The 24,301-nt window shown below is 43.8% G+C and overlaps 1 protein-coding gene across 3 annotated transcripts in view; it reads right to left on the minus strand.

Moving 5' to 3' along the window:
- The window catches only part of KIAA1211L (KIAA1211 like), a 77,963-nt gene that overhangs the window by 15,748 nt on the left and 37,914 nt on the right, over window positions 1–24,301 (minus strand). For all 3 annotated transcript variants that reach the window (XM_019529466.1, XM_019529465.1, XM_019529464.1), the window contains exons 2-8: window positions 17,790–17,866; window positions 16,586–16,754; window positions 8,989–9,124; window positions 8,481–8,645; window positions 7,554–7,622; window positions 4,334–4,564; window positions 452–2,042 (exon numbers count right to left, since the gene is read on the minus strand). In XM_019529466.1, the coding sequence (XP_019385011.1) occupies window positions 452–2,042; window positions 4,334–4,564; window positions 7,554–7,622; window positions 8,481–8,645; window positions 8,989–9,124; window positions 16,586–16,754; window positions 17,790–17,856 (2,428 nt within the window). In that variant the 5' untranslated portion in view covers window positions 17,857–17,866. The remainder of the gene's footprint in view (window positions 1–451; window positions 2,043–4,333; window positions 4,565–7,553; window positions 7,623–8,480; window positions 8,646–8,988; window positions 9,125–16,585; window positions 16,755–17,789; window positions 17,867–24,301) is intronic.

The raw sequence follows: 24,301 nt of genomic DNA on the forward strand, positions 1-24,301 counted from the left end.
TTGGAGGAGAAGAGAAATGGACTCTGGGGCTTATGCACTGCCAGTTATTAGTGGAGGGTCCAAGTCACTATCAGCAAGTACAGTCAACTGGAAGAAAGAATACCCCTTTTACTATGTACTTTGCTTTAACATGGCCCCACATTAAGCTGACCCTGAGGAATATTGCGTAGGGTCAAATAGACAATTAGGTCATACAAGTTTGAAACATTAAGTTGCTAACATCATTCCACTTTGAAAAATAGGTACAGAAACAAGAAAACCATCTTGCTTCTGTTAAATTTCATGTGTGCACAGATACAATTCTTCCACTTTGGTAAACAGTGTTAAACCTACAAACATAAGGAAGGCATCACTGATGCATGCCTTCACTGTTTCAAAGAGAGAGAACACTTTCAAGTCTATTAAAACTGAAATGACCTCAGACAGCAACACAAAGCATCAGAAGTCTTACCAGGCACTTGAGGAGGACTCAATTTTTTCTCCAAGTCTCTATCGTCATTTCTGGATTCAGGAGATTTAATGCCATTTTCCTGTTTTTCCTTGTTTGAATTTGTTATATTTTGTAAAACAGGCTTCTTAGGCAATGGAGGTTTTGTGTTAATCTGTTCAGGAGATTTTGCTTCAGGCATTTGATTGGCATTTAAAGAGACACTGATATTTACATCAGCTGTCGTTTTTATCTGTGCCTTTTCACCTTTTAAAAATGAAGCCAACCCTTCTTTGTCCACATTAAACTCTGCACTGTATCTTTTAATCCCTTTTGCTTCTGATGAAGAGCTGTCTGCATATTTCAAGGATAGTGAGGTGGACCTAAGTTTTACTTGAAAAGGATTCTTATCTTCACAGTTTGACTGATGCTGGGATACCACAGAAAAATCACCTGGCATGGAAATCTCATCAGCCATCTGAGAAATACAGCCAGACACCATTTTATCCATAGCATGGCCAGTGATCTCACAGTCAGGCTCTGGCAACAATGCCCGCATTTTATTTCTACTTTTTCCCTCCTGCAGATCTGATCCCATCTGCACTTCCTCTTTTGACTTCTCATTTTGTAAGAGGTTTGGTTTGGGCAGAGATAATCTGGAGTTCAATAAACTTCCATACTCTGAACCCTCTTTCAAGTGAAAGCTGCTAGTCCTTGGCCTTTCCCATGCTGATGATACTGAAAATTTTCTCAAAGCACTGGGTCCGGTAGCTGCTTTCTCCCTCTTTCTCTCCAAAATTGTCTCCCTTTGTATTAGTGACTGACTATTTTCTTCATTAGATATGACTGGCTCTTGAATGAACTTCTTTTCCAGAGACCAGGCAGCACAAGCCCCTACCTGTGATAAAGCAGGCTGTGAGACATGCTGAGAAGGACCTTCGAGTAACTGCTTGCAGGACCCAGGGAATACAGCAGATTCTCTCTTTTCCTCCATATTACAGAATGTTTCCACGGATATCTTAGCCTTCTGCCCTTTGTCTTTTGACCCTTCCAAACAAGAAGAAATATCCTGATGGGTTGGAGCATCCCCTTCAGACAGCATCTTATTAATTAGAGGCACATTTGGAAGCTGTTTATTTTCTTGATTCAAAATATCATTTGACACTTCATAGACATTCCCCATGGAAATATTCAGTGTTTCTGAGCATTTTCTTTCCCTTTGCGTTTCTCTATTCTGTATCCCACTCCATGTAATTGAATTTTCTTTAGGTTCTAAAGCAGATGGATAATCTGATGCAAGGTATGTTAATTCCTGTGTAGTTTGGCAAATCTCAGGATTATTCTCAGGTAATAAGGCTTTTTTTCTGATGGCAGACTCAGAAATGAATTGCAGTGAGGAAGTCCTTTCATCTGTCTGTCTTAAGCAACAGGAAAAGTCTGCAGGTATTTCAGCTCTTTGCAAGGAAGGCATGTCACATGTTACAGCTGTGCTGCCTGACAGATACTGATGACTGGTATTGAGGATTTCATCTGTCAAGTCTGTCAGTATCTCTCTTCCATCATGCTCCTCCTCTTCTGGAGTACAGGTCAAGTCATTCAGAGATTCAGACTGGGTCTGTTACAAAGAACAAACATTCAATACAGCTTTATTATTCCTTTACATCTTCACATATTTTTTATTGCCAGGTACCTAGCAGATTATGCACTGTACTAGCTGCTGTCCAGAAAGCAAGACAACCCCTGCCCTAAATACATAGCTAGTTCATGTTTTACAAAATTTGGTATTATACGCTGACTTTACATTACTAGATACTGGAATGCTGCACTATATATAAAATAATTTATCAAACACTCATTTAAGATGTCATTTCCTATCCCTGCATCTTTTAGATGCCTTAGCCAAATCCACCAAAGCAATGACTGGCAGCACTGTATATACCAAAGCAAAGAAGTAATAATTTGGATATACCAAAGCAAAGCAGTAATGTTGTGTTGCTTTAGTGGCAGAAAAACAGCACTGGAACTAGAAAAATCTGGCCCTTTATATTCTGCAGCTCCATCCTTTCATGAAAAACAAAACAAACCCTTTTTGGGAAAAGGAAAGCCTGAAGACTTAGGGATAGTCTATATGTATGTATTTTATTTATGTGTGTGTATGTACACACGTACACACACGCATTTATAGTTGCATGTATAGATACACTCCACACTGCAAAAAGGTATTAAATCAGTTGGGCTATGAGAGTTTGCACAAGTTGAGGTTCTACAGCCTTCCCATATTTGTCTTATCTTTAATCAAATTGTGATAACATTTTATAGACCCTCATACTTATATCGCATTTTACTTTTTCTTTCAAGAGTTAAAAATGTCATAAGAGCTTACAAAACTTCTATTTACCTGAGAGTTCTTTTTGATAAGACTTCGGGTAAGCTTTTATAAATAGGTTCTCAGAAGTGGCTAAGCATACAGGATTATTGCAAAGCATATTATTAAACTGCTGATTATGCATTTTGGTACCTGTGTTAGACGACAGTGATTCAGCATGCTATTAGGTAAATATGTGCTTTAAATGTGGGTACTCATTTTAGAAATACCAAGTATACTTTCTAAAGCAACTTAAGTCTCATTCAGTTTCCCTTTTGGAAATCATAAAGCTGCAAGGCAATTTGCTGCATATCCATTACAAGCTGAGGAATTTAAAAGCAGAATGTGCTGGTTGTAGGTCAGAAGTGAATTACCCAAGCAAAGTTGCACAAGAAAAATACTACTGTTGATATGTATTAGGAAGTGCAAAAACTTTCCAAAGAAAATCTCGATGGTGAATATACTTTGGTCATAATCTGGCACTGGCAAAAGACTTGATTATATGGTGTTTTCCTTCCCTCCTTTTCATATATTTTTCATACAACTGGCAATACTGTTATGCTTAGCTAAAGACTATGTGTTTTAAAGTATAGAAAGTGCTTAGTACTTGTGAAAAAAATAATGAATCCTCTTGATATTGGCATTTGGGAACATCAACAGTTATGTCTCTAAACAAGCCAACTTGACATTTTAAAAGTAATGCTTAAAATAGAGAGAAATTAGTACATAAAGTAAACTTTTACAAATTCTTAAGAGGAATAGTCAAGTTTGTTTTCTTTTTTACGAATATTATTCTAGATTCTCTCAAGTTTTCCAGAATGGTCGATTAAAAATAACGTCCCACAATTACGAAACTTATTTATGTTGGGGAAAAGCTTCCTTTATATACAAAGGTAGCTTTCACTGCTGGGCTATATTTCTACTTGGTTTTCAACCTCTGCTGGTGAAACCACACAAAGGGCACATAGACTACTAGTTATTCAGGGAAATTGGAAAGATATTCCTAGTGCACAATACTTGGCTCCAGCCACTGAAGCACATGACACAACCTCTTATTTTTGTGCTTTTCTGTAGTGAAAAATAGTCTAATGGTGAATTTTTTGGAGGCAGAAGGGGAGATTCTCTTTCAAGAAGCAGATTGACTTTCACTCCAATAAAAAATATTACCAATTATATACTTGTTTAAAAGAAAATAGTAAGAAATTTAAGTTGAGCCTGTCACACAGGTTAAAAAACACTCAAATAGTGCTACATGGTTAATTTAAAAACAAATGTAACCTTAAATCCGTACTCCAGAGAATTAACAAGTAATCCCTTCTCACAGTGTTTGGCCTTTATTGCTCTTCAGGGCTCTATTCCAGATGAGCACACAACCCTCATTAAACATTTGTCATCAGAAAGCCATAAAATATCCACTCACAGCTCTGGCTCTACTTCATAAATACATAAAGAAATTGAAATAAGAAGGGCAAGTCAGGAAAATACAGGAAGATATAATTTTAGGGCCAATGATGAAGTCTATTTTTTTTCTTTATAATTACCGAAGAAAATCTTCCCATTCTACTAGATCTCTGGTTCCGTGGTTTTATTAAAAGCTTGTGTTTAGCAGCAGAATTATCCAAGCAAGTGAAGTACTTGGGCGGAGTGTCAAAATCAGCTGCAGGCGAAATGCTGCTGTCAGATGTTCGGGGAGATCTAGTTTTAGCACTCTCATGCTTAGGGAATAGTTGACCTTCTGTTGATCGAGGTCTAGAAGAAGGACCTGATGTGACCTAAAGAATCCCAAAGCACAGCATCAAACAAAGACCAAGAAATGAAAACAGGAATTTTACAAAGAGAAAAGGGGGGAAAATCCCCACATTTATTGGCATTTTGGGCTTTTTAACTTCTATTTCAGTTGCAGTGCAGTTATTATATTTGCACATGAAGTATTGTGTTAGCAAGTTTGCAAGAAGCGAGGGTTTGGGGGTTTTTTGAGTGATATCTCTTATTGGACCAACAGTATAGTTGGGAGAGATTGCACTATATGCTCAAAAGCTTGCCTAAAATCTCTGGCTACACAGTTGGTCCAATAAAAGAATTGTCAAAAAATCCCTTACTTTTTACCTATTTTTGAGGCCATCACAGCAGGGGTGTAGTGGCATGACCATACCCTCTTTCTTTCGTGGAGCAGCAGTCTGGGACAGAGCACATCTGCTCCCCTCCCATTCCCTTCTCCCTTGCTTGCTGTCCTGCTGTCCTGGAGGTGAAGGGAGGTCCTGTCCTGCTCTAGCCATGCCGCGTAGGGGCTGGACTCAGCCCGGGACACCAGTGGACAGGCAGGTTTCATTTCCCTTCCTGCTCCCCATGGGTGTTCCCCACCAGCATGGGAGCAAGCACAGAGAAGGGGAACCTGCCTGCCCACCACCACTGCTGCTGCTGTCCCAGGCTGACCCCAGCCCCTGAGGCAGCCTGGCTGGAACAAGGTAGAAGCTCCCCTTGCTCCTAGAACAACACAGACAACAGGGATGCCAGCAGTGGCAGGCAGGGGAAAGGGGAATGGGAGAAGAGAGGACAGAGAAAGGGATGTGCCTTTAAGCATATAGGGGAAGTGGAATGTTTACCTCCTTCAGGAGGTAACCGTTCCTTACCTTAGTCCCCAATTACTACTCCCAGGGCATGATCTGCCTGCCCCTGCAAGGAGGAGGGGAGTGAAGAGGCTGGAAGCAGGGGGTGCAGCTACCCCTGCAGCTCCGGTCACTGCTCCTGCTCCCCGCATTATAAAATCCTGGATCCGCTTCTGTGTAGTGGCACTGTACTTTTACTAGCAGCAACACTGCAGTATGAAGTGTATAGTAAAGGATGTGTTACATTTGAATAGCAAAACTATAAGGTATAAAAAATGTCCATTTCAGAAGAGTGATTCTGAGAATATTCAAACCCAACCCCAGTCCCTCCAGGTCAGCTTCACATGGAACCAATCCCTTTTCGATCCTACAGTCCCTTATTTTAAGTAACTTTATTTCTGTTTGCAAACTCTGTTTTTTCAACCTGACTAAGCAGAGTATTTCATTGGTATAGTTGAACAAATGTCAAGTAATCCCCTGGAACTTGCAATCTGTACAATTATCAGCCATAACACTCAGGATTTTTTTTGGTCCTTTTTCTCCTTTTTTTAAACACTAATTGGTACTTTCTGCAATGGAAGTTCAACTTTGCAGCCTTCCTTATCCAATATAATTAAAAGAAAATTGATGCAGAAGTCCTAAGGCTGATGCATAATCCTTACTTTCCAGTCAGTTATGGAAAAAAAAAAAAAATCAAAGATCACCTTAAAAATGAACCTTTAAAGGGATTTTTCTCCATTCCATAATACCATTTTAAAAATAAGGCAAAATGAAAGCAGAAATAAGTTTTAAATTATGACAGATACTTTGAGACTAATGGTTCACCACAGTGCTTTGGAGGCCTGAAACTGAAATACAGCTCCATACTGCAGCCTTCCCCTTCGTTGCAGTTTGTGCACCCAGCTGCACTTCCAGGTTCTGGAAGCTGCACCCAGAACCTCCACTTCCAGTAATTCTTTATCCATAAAAAAAAAGATATAATTCACCCATACCAACTAATGGTCATTTTCATTCATTGGAACTGAATGTTTCTTTATATTTGCAATGTGTCACTTAAACATGACTAATGCATACTGCAGTCATGTATCATGGTATACATTAGTACCTAACAATGAATACATTGGTGATTCAGCTCCATCATAGAAGTCACAGCACATGTTCTCCGAAACAACTGTCTGTTGTCTGTTCTCCCTGGTCATTTATCCTCAGGTACTTAATACAACCAAAGGTATGATCTCTAATACTAGTTCACATATTAGGAAACTAAGAACAAAATTTATTACTTCACTTAAAACTCAGTCTGAATTCTAGTCATTTTGCTGCAAAGATATGAGGTCACATTATGGCTGACTTTGTTTAAGTATATTAGAAGGGAAGAATACTGAGGACATCTTTGTCCCAGCAGCACATGGTTGCAGAGGACAGGCATTGCTCAGCTGGCTGCATTAGGCAGAACAAAGTAGTAGCCAATCAGAAGGTACCAGCCCCGGAGTTGGAGGTTCTGGGTGATGACTTAAATGGAAGGCAGACACCTAAGTCAAAAAGACCAATCCAAACTGGCCCTGCTTGGTGGGGACAAATGTAAATTCATCGTAAATTAATTCTTGGAAGTGAGGATGATTTTGAATCCCCTTTGAAGTGAGGAGAGCCTAAAAAGCAGGCTTCCCACTCAGGGCAAGGTACTTTTGCAGTTAAATCAATGGACTAGGTGAGCCTCAGAAGACCTCAGTTTTGTACCAGATTTCGTTCATGACCCTGAGCATCTCAGTAAGCCACTCTCTGTTGTAGTTTCCACATTTCTAAAATACAGATACCACCACGAACCTCAGATGTTACATTTGTGTGCCTGCTTAGAGGTTAAATTCATTTGCATTTGTAAGACAGTGTGAAAGCTGGAGCTGGGAGATGCTAGAAAAATCCGTTCACTATTATTATTTACATTAATTAATTAAATAAGAATTCCTTGGCATCAGAAAATTCTTTTGAAAGTTATGTTAGCAAGTTGGGCTTTAAAAACCCCAAAAGTAGTGGTAATAACATATTTAGGAGGTTATTCTTGCTGCAATATAGACAGACAACTGAGAATAACAGTTATGCCTTATATTTCTTTAAAAAGCTACTTTGTTTGTTCTTTAATATATTTCTCAGAAGTTACCTGTTCTTCTTCTTCACTGCCTGTTCCAGCTAAACTCAAAGAGCTAAGATGGTTGTGAGAGTCAAAGAACTGTGGGATGGAATGAGGAGGAGATTCAGTAAAAGATGACAAATGAGATGGATGTTTTAGCAGGTACACAGGTACTGTAGCTCCCATTATCAGTATAATACCTCTGGTCCAGTTCTAAGAATCAGTAAAAGGTACTGCAAACTTAAGTATAAGGCATGCAGGAAAAGATTGAAATTTAGTTAAACATTGTGCACCAACTTTTAAATGTTTTAAAAGTAGTTAAAATTTCTTAGAAAAGGTTCCTCTTTCCATACTGGATAATAAAGCATTTAGTGTGACAGCTCTCATTAATAGATTCAGGAGAGACTACAGATTTTCCCACCATCCTTTATTTTTGGGTTGGTCTTGCAGTTTCCCCTCCACCCCTCATCCATAGCAACATTGGGTGGTTACAAAAAGCTTATAAAAATAACCAGCACAAAAAGCAAGTCAAAAAAGGAAGAGGCACCCAAACATTACTTTCAGAACTATTATAGCCAGTAAGCTTACCATACCAGCTTTTATGAATTGAGGTGTTTGCAGAAACCTCTCCTACTCTTTAGACATGTCACAACTAGCAGTATTTCAAAAAGTGACATATCCTTTAATTTAGACTCTCTCTGCACTCGTTCCCCTGAGGCATGTCGTATCCTGGCTTTGATGTGCCATTTATATTTTAACTGACAATGTACAACTAACAATTTATAGAAAAATAGCACTTCGGAAAGGCAAGACTTTCTGAATTGTCCCACAAGTATCAATGAGGACTGGCAAAGGCAACAAACCAAATATTTTAGTCTCTCCTTTTATACAAACAAAAGCTCAAGTGGGCAATTGTTCCCCAAATAGGGACTTTTGTCAATATCACAATATGCTCACCCTTATTGTTGGGTTGGAACTAAGTATTTCATGTATCGAAGACATTTCTGGAGGACTTCTAGGTAATCCATCATCTTCTGAACTGGCTCCAGCATCGTCCACCCGCTTCACAATAATTCCCGAAGGAGAAGGAGGACCCAGTTTCAAATTATGCTGGAGTTTCAACTACAATACAATATGAAATCACATTTTTGTGAGTTTCCTCTCCTTATTACGTTATTCTGTCCAGTCCAATGAACTTATATTTTAAACTCTATATACCAAGAAGTAAAGTTAATGATCCAGAGCACCAAACTGTACACTTTAAAGCTGTAATTTAAATTCAACCAAGATGTGAGTCTGTTCTTCAAGTAACATGTTATATGGTAATATAATTTGCATGTTAGTGTTACTTAGCAGAAATCAATTGTTCCACTACAGATACTGTTAAACACAGACACGCACATGTGCACATGCAGTTGGAAAATAAATGGAAACACTAGTATTTTAAAAGTTTGTCTTATGTTACCTGTAAAGTTCTAATCCGATCTGAAATGTTTTCCTGAGAAAACACTCGTACTGGCCTACATGGTTCTTGCGCAGCCTCAGGAATGAAAATGCTGTCATGTGACAAAGCTCTGCTTCCCATGACACCTTTGTGGTTCCTGGGATAATACAATAAAACTGTGAAGATGCATCTGCTTATTTCTTTAACCTCTTTACTAAATATATAAGTCTTAGATTAACTAAAAGAGCTGTTTCAATGGAGAGGTTAACATTTCATATTTTGCCTAAATTCTAAACTGCTCACTGAATAAAATGACATAATTCAAATGAATCTACATAGTACCTATTAAAATAAAAGTCAGTAGTGATATATGTGATGCAGGTAAGATAGACTATCATGACCCTACAATAAAGTCCTATACAGTTTGAAAAAAATACACTTTGTATAGGCACTTTTAAACATTTTACAGGACTTTGATAAGTACATTCCTGCCATATTCCAGCAAGTCCTGCCAAAGTTGGTCATTTGGGAGAGTGTTAGACTGAAGATGTGAAGATCCCCGGATTGATTCCAGGCTTTGGCAAGCCTCCTAACTTCTTTTATGGGACTGGGTAGCTCAGGTGGTACAGCATCAGACTTAACTTGAAGACTGAAAGTTCACGTCCCTGTTCAGGTGGCAGCTGTGACAAGAGGATGAAGTCTGGGGAGGCCTACTTTGAATCCTGCCATGAACAGAGGGCAGGACTAGATGATCTTATTGTGGTCCCTTTCAGCTCTACTTTACCATGATCTGATTTCCCTTGAAATTTTCAAGAGCAGGTTGGAGAGATCCTTGACTACAATGGTTTAGTCAGGGATGATCCTGCCTCTGTCTGCACTAGATTACCTTGTGACGTCCCTTCGAGCCCTTCTTTCTTATGAAGCTATGATCCATACAATTCTTTAACAAAAAAATTGGAAAAAGAGTTGGGTTTATTAAATTCTGTATGATCAGATTAATTTCTAAAAGCCCCTCTTCACCCCTTCTCTAACAAAACTCCATAAAGTTTTTCCCTTAGGAATCTCCCTTACATGTATGCATATTACTGATTTCCATTTATACTCCTGAATCCAGATGAGGTTCTCTAGCTAGACTTCATCCACCAGGTTGTACTAATAATTTTCACTAATTTTCTTCTTGCTACTATGCCACGGTTTGTCCCAGCAGGAGGGAAGGAATGCTTGTCAACGTAAGAGTAGAGGTGGAGGATGGATTGCTCCTACAATGACACAGTGTGATTCCAATTTCCCATGAACCCTCTGAGATCTGCCAGGTTAGGGCAGATACTTGTACGTGGACAGGACAGGGCATCCTCTATTGTGGAGGATATTATGGCACTGATTCTGCAACTCAATCTGTGCAAGTGGATGCTGCATACATTTTGGCTAGGGACAGAAGTTGCACATAAACCAGTTTATGTGATCAAAAACTGGTTTTAATCTGTAACAGAACAAAAGTTCAGTGCACATAAACCAATTTCAAAATGGCCAAAACTGGTTTAAGATAAACCTGGTTGAATGTAGTATCAGACTTAACTGATTTGGGTCAAACTAGTTTATGGAACTTCTGTCCCAGACCCCTTCCTGTTTCAAGTTAAATCAGAGTCCCCCAGCGTCCCAGCAGGCTTTTCAGCCCTGGGCTAGGCTGGGCTGTGCTGTCTGCACACCCCTCTTCTCTGTAGCCCAAGCAGTGGCAGGAGTATGACCAGATGCCAGCCCAGTATGGCCCCCTGAAGCAAAGGGGGCAAGGAGGGGGTTTACTTCCCCTTCCCTCCCCACTTTGCCCAAGTGTTTTATTCCCCACTCCCTTCCCTCTCCCCCAGGACCCCAACCGAGGTTTGCCTGACCAGGGCAAAGCAGCCTCTGTCAGGGCCTCTCTCTGCTTGCTGCTCCAGTTGCAGAAGCATGGCCAGATGCCTACCCAGCATGACCCCCTGAGGCGGAAGGAGAGGGAGGGGGTTTATCCCCACCTCTGTCCTCTCTCCCACCAGAGGGGCTGCAGCCAGGGTCTGCCAGCCTTGGCCACCGCTTCTGCCACTTGTCTCCAGACAGGCAGACTCCAGCTGGGGCCCCTGGGAGGAGAGGGCAGGGAGCGGGGAATACCAGCTTGCATCTGGCCAAGCCCCACCCCCCACTTGCTGGAGCAATGAGGTGGGGAGGGACCCGGACAGGGGCAGCATCCCCTGTCATGGTATCCTGGGGACTGCAAGCCTCTTCCCAAGACTGTGCTGTGGGCAGAAGTGAGGTGGGCAGAGCTGCCCCAACCTGTGCAGGGCGAGTGGTGGCGGTGCTAGGGGGGCTTGGAGGGCTTTGACCAACCCAAAATCTGGCTTAGTTCCTATAGCCACTGCTCCCAGCCCCACCACTGCTGGCTGCCCTGTGCAGGCTGTGGCAGAGCTGCCCACCCCACTCCTGCCCAAAGCACAGCTCCCACCACTGAGAAGAGGCTTGTGCTCTCCAGGACACCATGACAGGGGCTGTCAAGGGTCTTTTTCCCCTCACTGCTCCAGTGGCATGGGCAGGGGCATGGCCAGACACTGGCCCGGCATGGCCCTCTTAGGTGGAGGGGGCAGAGAGGAGGTTTATTAACCCCCCCTTCCCCTCAAGACCCCTGCCTGGCTGAGGCAGAGCAGCCCCTGTCAGGGTCCATCCCCCCTCACTGTTCCAAAGTGGGCAGGGAGGCATTTAATCCCTCTCCCTTTCCCTCACTTTTTCCCCCCAGGAGATCCCCACTGGGGTCTGCCTGGCCAGGGGTGAGCAGTGGAGGTGGCAGCCAGGGCTGGCAGACCCTGGCTGCAGTCCCTGGGTGGGAGAGGGGATGGAGGGGGAATAAACCCGCTCCATGCCCCCTTCACCTTAGGGGGCCATGCCAGGTGGATGTCTGGCCACATCCCCACCACTGGAGCAGCGAGGGGGGAGGAACCCTGACAGGAGCTGCTCCACACTGGCCAGGGAAACCCTGGCTAGGGTCCTGAGGGAAGAGGAAGGGAGGGGGGAAATAAACCCCCTCCCAGCCCCCTTTGCTTTAGGGGGCCATGCCAAGCCATCATCTTGCTGAGGATTGGGGTCTGGTCATGCTCTTTCCCTTCCCACAAAAGCCTGGCAAGGGCTGCTTCCTCCCTCCTGCTCCAGGCACACCCCGGCTGGGGTCCCTGAAGGTTGAGGGGTGGGGTTTAAACCCCTCCTCAATCATACTCAGGCCTGCCAGGGCCTGGCCATGCCTCCTCCCTCAGCTCAGCTTTCGTATGGCCTGGCCACTGCAGGAGAGAAAAGAGGACTTAGTCTAGCACCCCCTGACTTCTAGCTTGAGCGACTGCAGTCTTGCGGTGGCATTTCCAGAATCAAAAGTTAATGTCTATTCACTTGCTTGCCAGTTCAATCTACACAGGTTAGACTAAGCTGCAAAGATTTAATCAATTCAGGCTTTGGCTTTTTGAATGTCTGTACTTAGCCACAGAGGTCTTCTGACTACATGTATATCCAACTGTAGTATTTAGTGCCTGCACACATGATAGCATTAGTTTTAATGGAGCACTTGGACACATTTTTTCAGTTCTTATTTGTGGCCTTGTAGAGGAGCCAAGAGAGTTCTTAATGCACCAACTCGTGCATTACATTTTACTTCTGGTTTATGAAGGGAATAGCAAGTAACAATCTCTGTGAAGTAATGCCTTATTTCTTCATGGAAACTGTGGATCAGTGCCATAGATTCATTCAGCTAATTTCTAATGCCTTGGTTATACTAATTTCCTTGCATGACTGCACTCCAAAATATGGGCAATCGCACACAGGCCTCTGATAGTGTAATGGAGAAAATCTGAAATGTATACATATGGATTTCCTTCTCCCTGCTCCCCTTTCCTTTTAAACAAGCACAGCTAAATAAAGAGAGAAATGAAATATTTAAGTGAAACACTGGGATTCTCCCAGCTATCAGTTTTTGAAGAGATTACAACATCAAGGGAAAAAAATTGAACAAATGTATGTTTTCCTGAGCTGAGATAATGTTGAGGGGACAAAAGGGAAAACAATCATGGAGCATGACTGAATTTCTCCTTACACCAGCTACTAAAAGTAAGTTTGATAAATCAATAGGTGAAAAAAACTGATTAGTATTTCTGATGCAGAAGGAAGGCAAGCCTGCTGTTTGGGTTTAATTCGCTGGAGAGATTACAAAAACAGTTTATCTTAGTAAAAATGGAATTTCTGTAATGCAGCCAAGGTCAGAGAGATCTATAGCAATTTGCTAAGTAACTGTCAGTCAGAGGTGTTACAGTTGCTTAATGCACCTACATTCTCCAAGACTGAAATACAATTGGAGAAGCAATGCTGTTGTATAAGCACATTTATTCACTCCAGTTTTCCACCTTTTCCTTTTTCTTTCTGGACATGCAAGCCTTGGAAACACATGTTTGAAATGCACAAAATGCTCCATCAATTTACCAGATATATTTCATTTTCTTTTCTTTCAAAGGATTTAAATGCCTCAGATTTTACACAGGAGTCAGTAAAAGTAATAACAGAAAAACAGATGTTGTAAGCAGAAAATTAGACATGCACTCTAACATGACGTGAAGTTACTAACAAGACAGAGGTCTAACCATTAATGTTCTTAAGATATTTTTTGTCAAGTAAGAATGCAATAACTCTGATGGATATTCTGGCATACCACTAAGGTTTCCAAATGTAATGGTCAAGCTGTCCTATCCTTTCTACCAACCGCACTGCAAAATGAATGTCTGGGTGTTTTTTTTTAAAACAGATATTTTGGTTGTCTGGTGCTGCCTAGTGGCAAAACCATTTAACATCTGCTTAAATGGATTTTGCACGATTAACTTTCCAGTCTCACTGTACACTCAAACATTGCATATTTTTGCTTACAGTATACAATTTCTGGACTAATCAGACTCCTGTCCTTGAGGATGTGCCATCCATTAAAACAGGGGTTTCAATCTTTTTTAACAAGTGTACTCCTTTGGTCTCAAAGTTTCAGCTCATGTGCCCCTTCATATTTTTTTCTGGTTTTTAAGGGGGGGCAGATCAAGGCCCCCATAGTGAGGGAGTGGAGCTGGGGCAAGGGCAGCTGCTGCATAGGCAGAGAGAGTAAAAATTATTTGGGATGGGGCTGAGCATGCGCACACACCCCCAGCAGGTAAGTCTGTGGGGGAAGGGGCAGGGGAGGGGAGGGGAGAGGGCCATGGGGGAGGCAGATCAAGGCCCCCCACAGTGAGGGAGAGAGCGGGGCACAGTCAGGAGCAGGGGCTGAGGCGAGTGCATGCCCTACTCACCCCAGCCCTGGTTCCTGCCCTGCTCCCGCTCCCCACCGCAGTGAGGGAGGGAGTGGGGCTGCAGCTGTGGATTGAGACCCCCACAGTGCAAGAGGGAGTGGGGCAGGAACAAGAGCAAATCACTCACCCCTGCCCCTGCCTCAGTCCCTGCTGCACTGTGAGGACTGTCCCACGATCCAGCCTGGCCGGGGCCCTATTTAGTGTGAATAACTAACTGGGTTGGGTTGTGGGACAACTGGAGCCTGGTCGCTCATCCAGGGGTGCACACAGGCAGCTCATGCTGCTGTGTACACTGTGAGAGAGCCAAAGGGGTGGTGGGGGGGGGGCACATGCTCCCCTGCAGCGTACCTCTGGACATGTCGCTGGGCTCTGATTGCTGGGCCCTGCTCTACTCCCTCCTACACTGTGAGCGTCTCATTCTGCACCCCCCACCAGCTCAATCACAAAGAAAGTGAGGGAGGAATGATGAGGTGAGAGAGGGAGTGGGGCTGGGGCAGGCACTGCACAGCCGGAGCAGGGTGTGGGACTGAGCTGTGCAGGGGGTGGGGAGGCAGGCTCCCACCGTTATACACCTCTCCAGGAGGGCATAGGGGGCATGTGCTCCCGGATCTGCGTGGGGGGTGGGGCAGGCTGCAGCTGCAGACTGGGGATACGCTGGGCTCTTCCTGGTGGGGGCTGGGTTGGACTACACATGGGGCAGGCGGCGGTGGCACTGGGAAGGGGGCTATGGGAAAGGAAGCTGCATCCACCCCAAAATATGCCATAGCCCCCCCAACCCTATGCCAGCACAGCCTAGCCCAACACCCCCGCCAGAAACAGCCCAACGCTGCCCTGGCCCCAGCCTGCAGAGGCCCACAGCCCTCCCTGCCCTGCCTGCTGAGCTATGGTCATACGCCCCCCATGTCCTCCCAGGTATGCATAGTGGTGGTGCTGGGAGTGGGGGCTTGCATACAGCCACTGCCACCACCACACCACTTGGATGCACATCATACTAATTTCTCATAGCCAGTCACAGCTCCATGGGTTGCTGATGGGCCTTCCACCCAGCCAATCACATGCTGCTGGGAACAGGCACAAAACACACTCCCATCACCCCACCCCCCAGCATCCAGACCTTGCAGTTCTGTTGTAAAGGAGTAGAAGCCAATCAGGAGAGCAAGTTGGGGTCGAAAGTGGGTAGGTACCACAATGTGCTGTGCAGGGCTGGCAGGGCCCAGAGCATCCCTCCCCCTCCCTCGGGTAAGAGGCAAAGCATGGGAATGCACTGGGGGAGAAGCTGCTGTTGCATCCCAGGGTGCACTCTGTCCCCACCCTCCTACCCCCTACAATCTTTTTAAGTAACCCTGGGGGTACATGTACCCGCAACTGACAACCCCAGCATTAAAACAACAGCTTCCTTTTTAAGCAGCCAACCTTTCTTAAGGAAGTGTATCAGAATGAACATTGAGCCTGCAGCCTGTCTGTACACTGAAAAAAAATATGCAAATTGTACACCATAGTTCACATAATCCCCATAAAGACACGGAGAAATAGTTCAAGAGCACTCCTGTTATTTGAGGAATGTATGTCTTGGGAGAAAGGTCTTAAGGACTAGATTTTCAAAGGTATTTAAGGCACCTAGATATGCAGAGACAGACTTTGTGGAATTTTCAAAAGTGGTATAGAATATATTAGGTATCTTATTTCTACTAGCTGCAATGAAAGTTAGGCATTTAGCCTCTACGCAGGTTATCTGAATCTTTCAACCCCTCAAATGGCTTTGAAAATCTGGTTCTTAAGCAAGTATCATTATTTTTCAATGAAACTTTAAAAACCTAAGTCATTTATAGAAAATTGGATTCAAGTCCTTTTAAAAATGCTGTCCCAAAGTTTATTTTTCCTCATATGACACAGATTTTTTTTAAAGACTTGCTATACCTAAGTCATATTTTCGTTTCATTCATTTTAATTAGCCATACCCCTGGATGAGTCACCGAGCTCCGATTGTCCCATGACCTGGCCCACCTGAGGCCCCATTCATAGCGAATGGAGCCCTGGCCAGGCCAGGTCATGGGACAATCCTCACAGTACAGAAGGGAGTGCAGCAGGGGTGAATGATTTTTCTAAAAAAAAAAGATAAAAATTCTGTTATTCTTTAAGATGGATTAATTAATAATGTTTAAAAAAAGAAGATAAAGTGCTTAACACAGCTTTCTGATTAAGAGGTGGAGGTAATACCTTGGACGTTTAATACATTGTTCATGCTTAGAAAATCAGTTCTTTATTCATCCATACCATTTTAAAAGACTTACTCAAGTTCATCTTCAGAATCATAGCCTGTGTGTGCAGACTCTGAGGCCATGACATCACTGGTTGACTGGCATGGTTTCAAATGGCTGGTCCCCATAGATGGTAAGGTCTCTTTCCTTTTCCTTTTACCAAAGAACTTTTTGAAAGATTTGAACTTTGACTTTTTCTTTCCTAGACAAAGAAGAGTTAAGATTCTATAGAATTCCACTGGGTTTCTTCCTAAGAGATTTTTCTTGGGAAAGGCAACCTGGCCCAATGCAGTATGCTATATCATATGGACAGGTCTTCCCAGTCTATACTGATTGCAAGGAATTGCTGTTAGCTGGAGGAAAGGGTTGTGATACTTATGGCATATTAGAAATAAACTGCCACCTAGAATCTTTTCTAATACTGCCTATACCTACCTCTTGAGAAAAGATTTAATATAATTACAGTGTAAGGAAAAACTCCTGTCAAGGATGCACAAATAGAAACTAAATAGCAAAATAAATCACAAACATAAGGACAACCTTGTCACTAAAACTAGTTTAAATATAGAAATAGATTATTTAGATAAAATATGCAAATACCAGAAGGCGATTAATTTTTTATAATATTAATTTTATTAAATCCAGAATATTGTAGATAGGAATTATGAAACTCAATGGTTCTCAGATAATTCAATAGGAACTGGGCAATAATCTTGAAATGTGACGTTGGGCTGCTCAGGGAAGAAGGAACTTTAAACAGGGCTAATTCTAGGCCCAAGGAGTCTTCCATCTTTCTTGATAAAATTAAGTTTGTTTGCAAAACAATCCAACGATAGAAAAAAAACAAACATCTGCAGAAGTGTCTCAGAGTCATTACACTAATAATTAACATGGCTTAGGTACATGTTTTGAAAAGTGGAGTAAGACAAAGAATAGGGGTCAAAGAATTAGACTTGTTATAAGCTGTGGTAGCTCCACTCATGTGAGAAGAATTATGGCAGCTTGCACAGCAGTTTTGAATGTCACCATAGGAAATTGATTTACCCTGAGCATATGAAAATGTCCCAAAACTATAGTTCAAGTGGGAGGGGAAGAAGGGAAAGGAGTGAATGAGAGAGGAGCATTATCTGAACAGGTAGAATACTTTCCATGATAAAGCTAAAAATATCATTTAGCTATAGAACTTTTAAACCATAAATGAAATGTTTTCATATTCTAGGGGAATTCTGCATTCTACCTGAATTGTCTTCACCAAATCCTTCAGCCTCTCGCAGTTTGGAGTCCGTTATCCTTGTGGAACTCATGTTACAGTTACTATATAAGGGAAGAAAAAAGAACCAGTCAAAAGAACCTTCTCAAAGAACCAGTCCTACTCAAAGAGTTTCTATCAGTTAAAAACATCCATCCAGCTAAATATACATTAGAACACTTTTTCTTAGGGAATATTTGAATGAATGCCACAGAACACTGCAAGCTGATAATAACAATTGCCAATTCTATTTAATTTGAGTTCTGACTAACCTTTGTTGACAAAAAATGCAGTTCGACAAGATTCATAAACATGGAAATTGGTTCATCAGAAAGCATTTGCTTCCCTGACACACTCTCTGGCTATGCAACTTTGTGCAGTCTACAGGGGGAAATCTAATACCTTTGACAAATACAGTATTTGTTTACACAGAAAATTAATAATAGGAAAGTATTGGATATATTTTTGGTCTATTATAATTAAGTTTAAGCTAAAGGATTCTTGAACCAGCCATAGAAAAAAAGTACCAGTCATTTTACGTTTACTTTTTCATCCAGTCAACTATATAAAAAAAATTCTACCAGTGCAGTTCTTTCTCTTTTAGATATAGTATTAATGTTCCTAGATAGAATTCTTTGAATGGGCAAAACTACTACTGCAAAATATTCTAACATAGTACATTGCTCAGGTTTTGGGAAAAAGATATTTGTGCATGTAATTTAAAATGCACTTTCAGAGCAGCCATTCATCTATGGTTTTTTGTTTCATCACCTAGAGGTTTATCTCATTTGCCAAAACCATCACTTCATGGTAGACACAGTATAAGGAATGGACACCACTAACTGGGTGCAACTCAGATATCATGACAGCTGAAGGTTTTAGGGAATGTGTGCTCATACTAGAACCTAGACAGAAAAAAACTCTTGTCTTGGCCCACAAAAATAAGAGCAAGCTTAAGCAACCACACTCAGAAATTCAAGGAGTTAGTAAAATGGAAATGTAACATTTATTATTCCAGACCGAAACATTAATGAGCCTTTGGGTCCAACCATGAAAAATGACTATACCACAACATTTGTTGTTCTCTATTGCAGAACAACAAATGTGAATACTTCCCCAGTCATACACAGCATCTACGTCACTCAGACAAGCAAATATATTGCAGTAAAACCTACAATCACAGGACTTTCCCCCTAAACTATCATTATTGACAATAACTAAAATAATAATGAAATACAAACACTAAAGAGAGAGTAGGCTCAACACACAAATATAAAAGAAGGGAACTCCTTTAATTAGCAAAAAAGCAGCTTAGTGTCCTAAGTTTGCTGAGGCAAACTGTAGTCAAGCAGCAGGGCTACAGATCCATGACCAGACAGCTCCCTCGCTCATAGTTTCCCTGCGCTCCCATTTCCTGAAGCGGGGCTGTCCAACTTCTAAGCAGCCAAGGGCCACACAGCATGAGGGCTACATCATGCCACATGGGGGACACCACTTCCCTCTACTGCACTGCACACATGGGTGCCCCAGCCTCACCCTCATCTCCCTAGCTGTTGCATCCTTCTGTGCACTGCACCATATGGACACTACACGCTGCACTGCATCTCATAGCTTCCTGGATTGGGGGAAGGAAGTGGAAGCTGAAAAAGGAAAAGGAATACAGAGCCCCTGGCTATGGCTGCAGCTAAAGTAACAGAGGATGTAGTAGCTGGGTGAGAGCCCAGGAGCTGCAAATTAGACCCTTGCAAGCTGCCAACTGAACAACTGTGTCCTAGAGGACTGGGTGGGGGAAAGTCAGGCTTACCAAATATCAGAAAGAGTCTGTGAGTAATTAGGGAATCTACATACAACTTGCATCAATTTCATAACCTCAGTCAAAATTCATATCATTGAATGCCTCAATGCATATAGTTTCATTGGATCTCTCTCAGACTAAGCACAATGAAGACATGCTAAACTTTAAGGAATCTCCTTCTAGAGGGGGCACATTAGGACACGGGGATGGCTGAAGCATAGAGAAGAAGGGCCCCTGCAAGGAAGAGCAATGGAAATTTCCCAGAAACAGAACAAAGATCAGGTATTAATGCAGGATCTTAGAAATCACAGAGTCAAGAGCCTCAGAGGGATCTCAGAGGGCCCCACAGAAAAGCATGAAGGTTGGCCAGCAGAGAGAAATACGTGGTAGACATATGTGGCTTTGGTAGAAAAACAGTGCTTACCTGTAATACCAGCCAAGGAAGAAGGAAACTGGCTGCACAAGGTGGATGGAGTTGGGTTAGGGGGTGGAGTTGGGCTGGGGAGCAGGAAGCATTCATGGTTCAGAGAAACCCTGTGCCAGATGAGGGATCTTAGGAGTACTTTGAGAAGGCTTATGGCAAAATTCATTAGAGTGAGCTGGGGAAGTTCTATCAGGATCACTCAAAAAAAAAAATTAATTTATATATTATTTTTATTTATAATATGTGTGTGTGTGTGTTTGTTAGAGGTACATGTATATATCTATCCTTAATGTATTGGCACTGATAAAGGAAAAATTGACATTATTGGCAATCGGCTTTTTTGGGCCAATGTGGCTGATAACGTCACCAATAAATGCTGCATGTATGTGCACAGTTGCAGCATGCATGTGGCCCAGTAGCTTGGACAGCAACATCTGGCCAGTAAGTCTGTGGTGGGGAAGGGGTATGGGAGAGCAAATTACAGCCCGCATGATGAGGGAGGGAGTGGGGTTGGGGACGGGGCAGCAGCAGGCATTGCCGAGCCAGGGCAGGCCATGGGATGGAGCTGCAGGCTACGTGCATCCCTGGTGGAGGCATGGGGGGTATGTGCCCCCCAGATTTGTGCATGGGGTGAGGGCAGGCTGCTGTTGCAGGCTGGGGCCTGGGACTGCGCTAGCCTCTTCCTAGTAGGAGGTGCTGTGCCAGGGCTGCACTCAGGGTGGGTGGGATGGGACGGGTGGCGGCGGTGCTGGGATGGGGAGCTATGGCAAATTTTGGGGTGGCTGTAGCCCACCCTGTTGCCCCCCCACAGTGTCACCACCTGCCCCAGCTCTACCCACCCTGAGTACAGTTCCAGCCCAGCCCCCGCTGGCAAGAGGCAGGAGCAGCCTCTGGCCCCGAGCCCACATTGGGCAGTCTGCTCTTGCCCCGTGCACAAATCTGTGAGGCACAGCCCCCATGCCTCCCCCAGGTGTGCGCACAGCAGCGGGAGCCACCCACCTCCCCACTCCCTTGATGAACCGCCCATGTCTCCATCCCGCACCTGCCCCTCCCCAGCTGGGCAGCGCCTGCCCCTACCCCGCCCCACTCCCTTCCTCACAGTGGGGGCCTCAATCTGCGCCCCCACACCCTTTCCCTACTCCATGCCCCTCCCTCCCCACAGACACTGCTCTCCAAGCTTCTGGGCTGCCAAGATAATTTTCATTGGTGTACCCCTAATACATACATACATACATATACACACACACACACACACACACACACACACATTAGGGCTGTCAAATGATTAAAAATTTTGATCACAATTAGTTGCATGATTAAAAAACGGTGCACTAATATAATCGGTCTGATATCAGATCGGTAAGGATATAAAGAAAATTGGCTGTATCGGATATTGGCCCGATGGGGCCAATAATTGGCTGATAAATGCCTGTGCTGCGTGCAGCCACAGCGCAGCCCTCAGGCAGCAAGGAGCGCAGCTGGCAGTGTAGAGAGCTGCCTCCAGCTGGTAAGTCTGGCATGGTGGAAGGGGAGGGGGAAGAAAGGGGCTAGGAGGGGCAGATCAATGCTCCCCATGGTGAGGGAGGGGAAAGGGGCAGGGCTAGGCACTGCCAAGCTGGGGCAGAGGAGAACGGGGGACTGGAGCTGCAGCTCATGGGGAGGAAAGGCAGCTCTTGCCGCTGCTTGCACCCCTAGCCACTTCCTGGCTAGCCCTGCACTGAAGCAGTCTCGTGCCCCAGGCAGGCCCTCCCCAGCATACCGAGCTGTGCCAGAGCAGCCCCAGGCTGGCAGACTGATCCCTGGAGCCCACTGCCAGCCAGGGCTGCTCCAGCCCGACTCAACCTGCTGTGATCCCAGGGGCAGGTAAAAATGTGGCACCCAGGAGCAATGAACTCCGACACAAATTAATTGCATGTGTACACATCCCCAGTGACTACTAACCATCTGAATCACAGATCTAGCATTTTGATTTAGGTCTTACAGACTGACATTGATTTGTACCAAGGAATGCAATTTTCAGTGGACCAGAAAGTTCACAGGTTCTCATTAAAGTTGCTATGTTATGAAAACATACCTTGTGACTAGAACAACAAGGTGTGCCCATGCTTTGATGATTAAATGTCATAAAGAAAATAGGGAAGGAGCATTATGGCTGGCACTCATGTTTGTTTGCTTATTTAGATAAATAAAAATTTGCATTCTGTACTGCCCTTCAAAATGGGAATCACCAAGCAATTATTGCATAGCTTGAAAATGCAATATGAAAATGACTTGGTGAGTGGCATGGAGCCTGGTCTGGTGGTTGAAACACTCCTTCAGATTATTTCAGTTCAGCCACTGACTCACCATGTAACCTAGTTACCTAAGCCCAGATCTTCAAAACTGCTCAGGCTTTGGCTCTTCAGAACATTTAAGCACAAGCTTATATTTAAGTATATGCTTAAGGTGGGACTTAAACATACAGTTAAGTGCTTTCGTGAACTGTTGCCTCCACTGAAACAAAACCATAGCATGGCATTTAAGCAAGTGCTGACAGCTGCAGAAAGCACTGGTTTTGGATAAAACATACCTTAAACCCCTGATCTCTTAAGATTGTTGGAGAGCTATTGATATATCTTGCAAGAGACAGGATTGTTCAGCTTAGTTCCTTAGCCAAATTCTGATTTGGGCAATTACATTCTTCCTCCTTAAAATGCCCAACTTTTTCACTTTCTAATACTGTTTACTTTGGCTGAGTAGTCAGCAAAGTAACCCCATGGTGGCTGCATAACATTTCAATTATATAAATCACTCCACCTGGTATATAATTGACTCTGAGATCCTTTAGGGAAAAAATATGGGCAAGTATGATTGCCCATACGTCACCTCCTTACTAAATACCAGGGTGGATCCAGTGGGGATGCAGTGATGCAGTCACAACCCCCTTCAGACTACACAGTAGAAACAACAGCTGGAGACTTTTTTTAAGTCCCCAAAGTAGGCAAGTACCCCCACTGCATACCTCCTCTCCATACTCAACAGCATCTTCCCTCTCCTCCCATTCCTACCTCCCTGTCCCATCGCTGGTGCTGTCCCATTGCCTCCAGTCACTGGCCACCACTCGGTGCTCCCCCTCCCCCCTTGACACTGCCATCTGTGGGAGCTCGCCGCTGCCACACTTCTTCCATTGACACCGCTGCTGCCTCCTGCGGGAACTTGCTGTGCGCCCCCAGCCTCCAGGGGCACCCGGCATTCATGCTGGCTGCTTGTCAGATCTGCATTCATAGATTGTAAGGCCGGAAGGGACCTTGGAAGATCATTGGGTCCAGCCCCCTGCACCAAGCAGGAAAGATAACTGGGGGTCAGGTGACCCCAGCAAGGTGACTGTTTAGTCTCCTTGAAGATTTCGGGGGTAGCTGATTGCACCACCTCTGGAGGGAGCTTATTCCACAGTCTGGACACCCTGACTGTGAAGTTTTTCCTAAAGTTGAGCCTGAATCAGTCTTCCAGGAGTTTGTGGCCATTACTCGTAGTTTTCCCCTCGGGTGTCCTGGTGAACAGTTGCTCACCAAGCCCTTGATGTACTCCCCTAGTGTAGTATTAAGCTGCTACCCAGTCCCCTCTCAGCTATCTTTTCTTCAGGCTGAAGAGTCCCAGATGCCTCAGCCTTTCCTTGTATGGCTTGCCATGTAAGACTCTGATCATACAGGTGGCTCTTCTTTTGAATCTCACAAGCTTGTCCATGTCCTTGTTAAAGTGTGGTGCCCAGAACTGGATGCAGTACTCCTTCTGCTCTGCTCAGCACTGGTGAGACCGCAGCTGAATCACCTCCTCAGTTTTGCTGGAGATGCATCAATCGATGCAAGCCAGAGTATTATTTGCCCTTACAGCATTGCACTCCTGGCTCATATTCATACTGTGGTTGTGGTCTATTATTATCCCCCAGGTCCCTTTCATTCGTGGTGCTAGTATGTTCGGTGCCGCCAAGCCTGTAGGTGTGTTGGGAGCTGCTCGTCCCAAGGTGAAGCACTGTACATTTCTCAACATTGAACTTCATCAGATTCTGATCCACTCAACTTTCCAGCCTGTCTATGTCCATCTGTATCAGTAGCTTTGTTCACACCACTGAGCAGCAGATAGTGCATAGGGACAGTTAAAGCACAATTAATCCTTAAATGGAATGTGAAATACGAACACAGCCAACTCAGTATCCTAAAATCAAAGTCTAAATTTATTAGCACAAGTAACAGTTTCTATATTCTGAGAGAGAAAAACATTTAGTACAATGATCTCACCCAATCC

This window comes from Crocodylus porosus, unplaced genomic scaffold, assembly GCF_001723895.1.
Source record: "Crocodylus porosus isolate Cpor-Errol unplaced genomic scaffold, CroPor_comp1, whole genome shotgun sequence".
In the NCBI taxonomy this organism is placed as follows: domain Eukaryota; kingdom Metazoa; phylum Chordata; order Crocodylia; family Crocodylidae; genus Crocodylus; species Crocodylus porosus.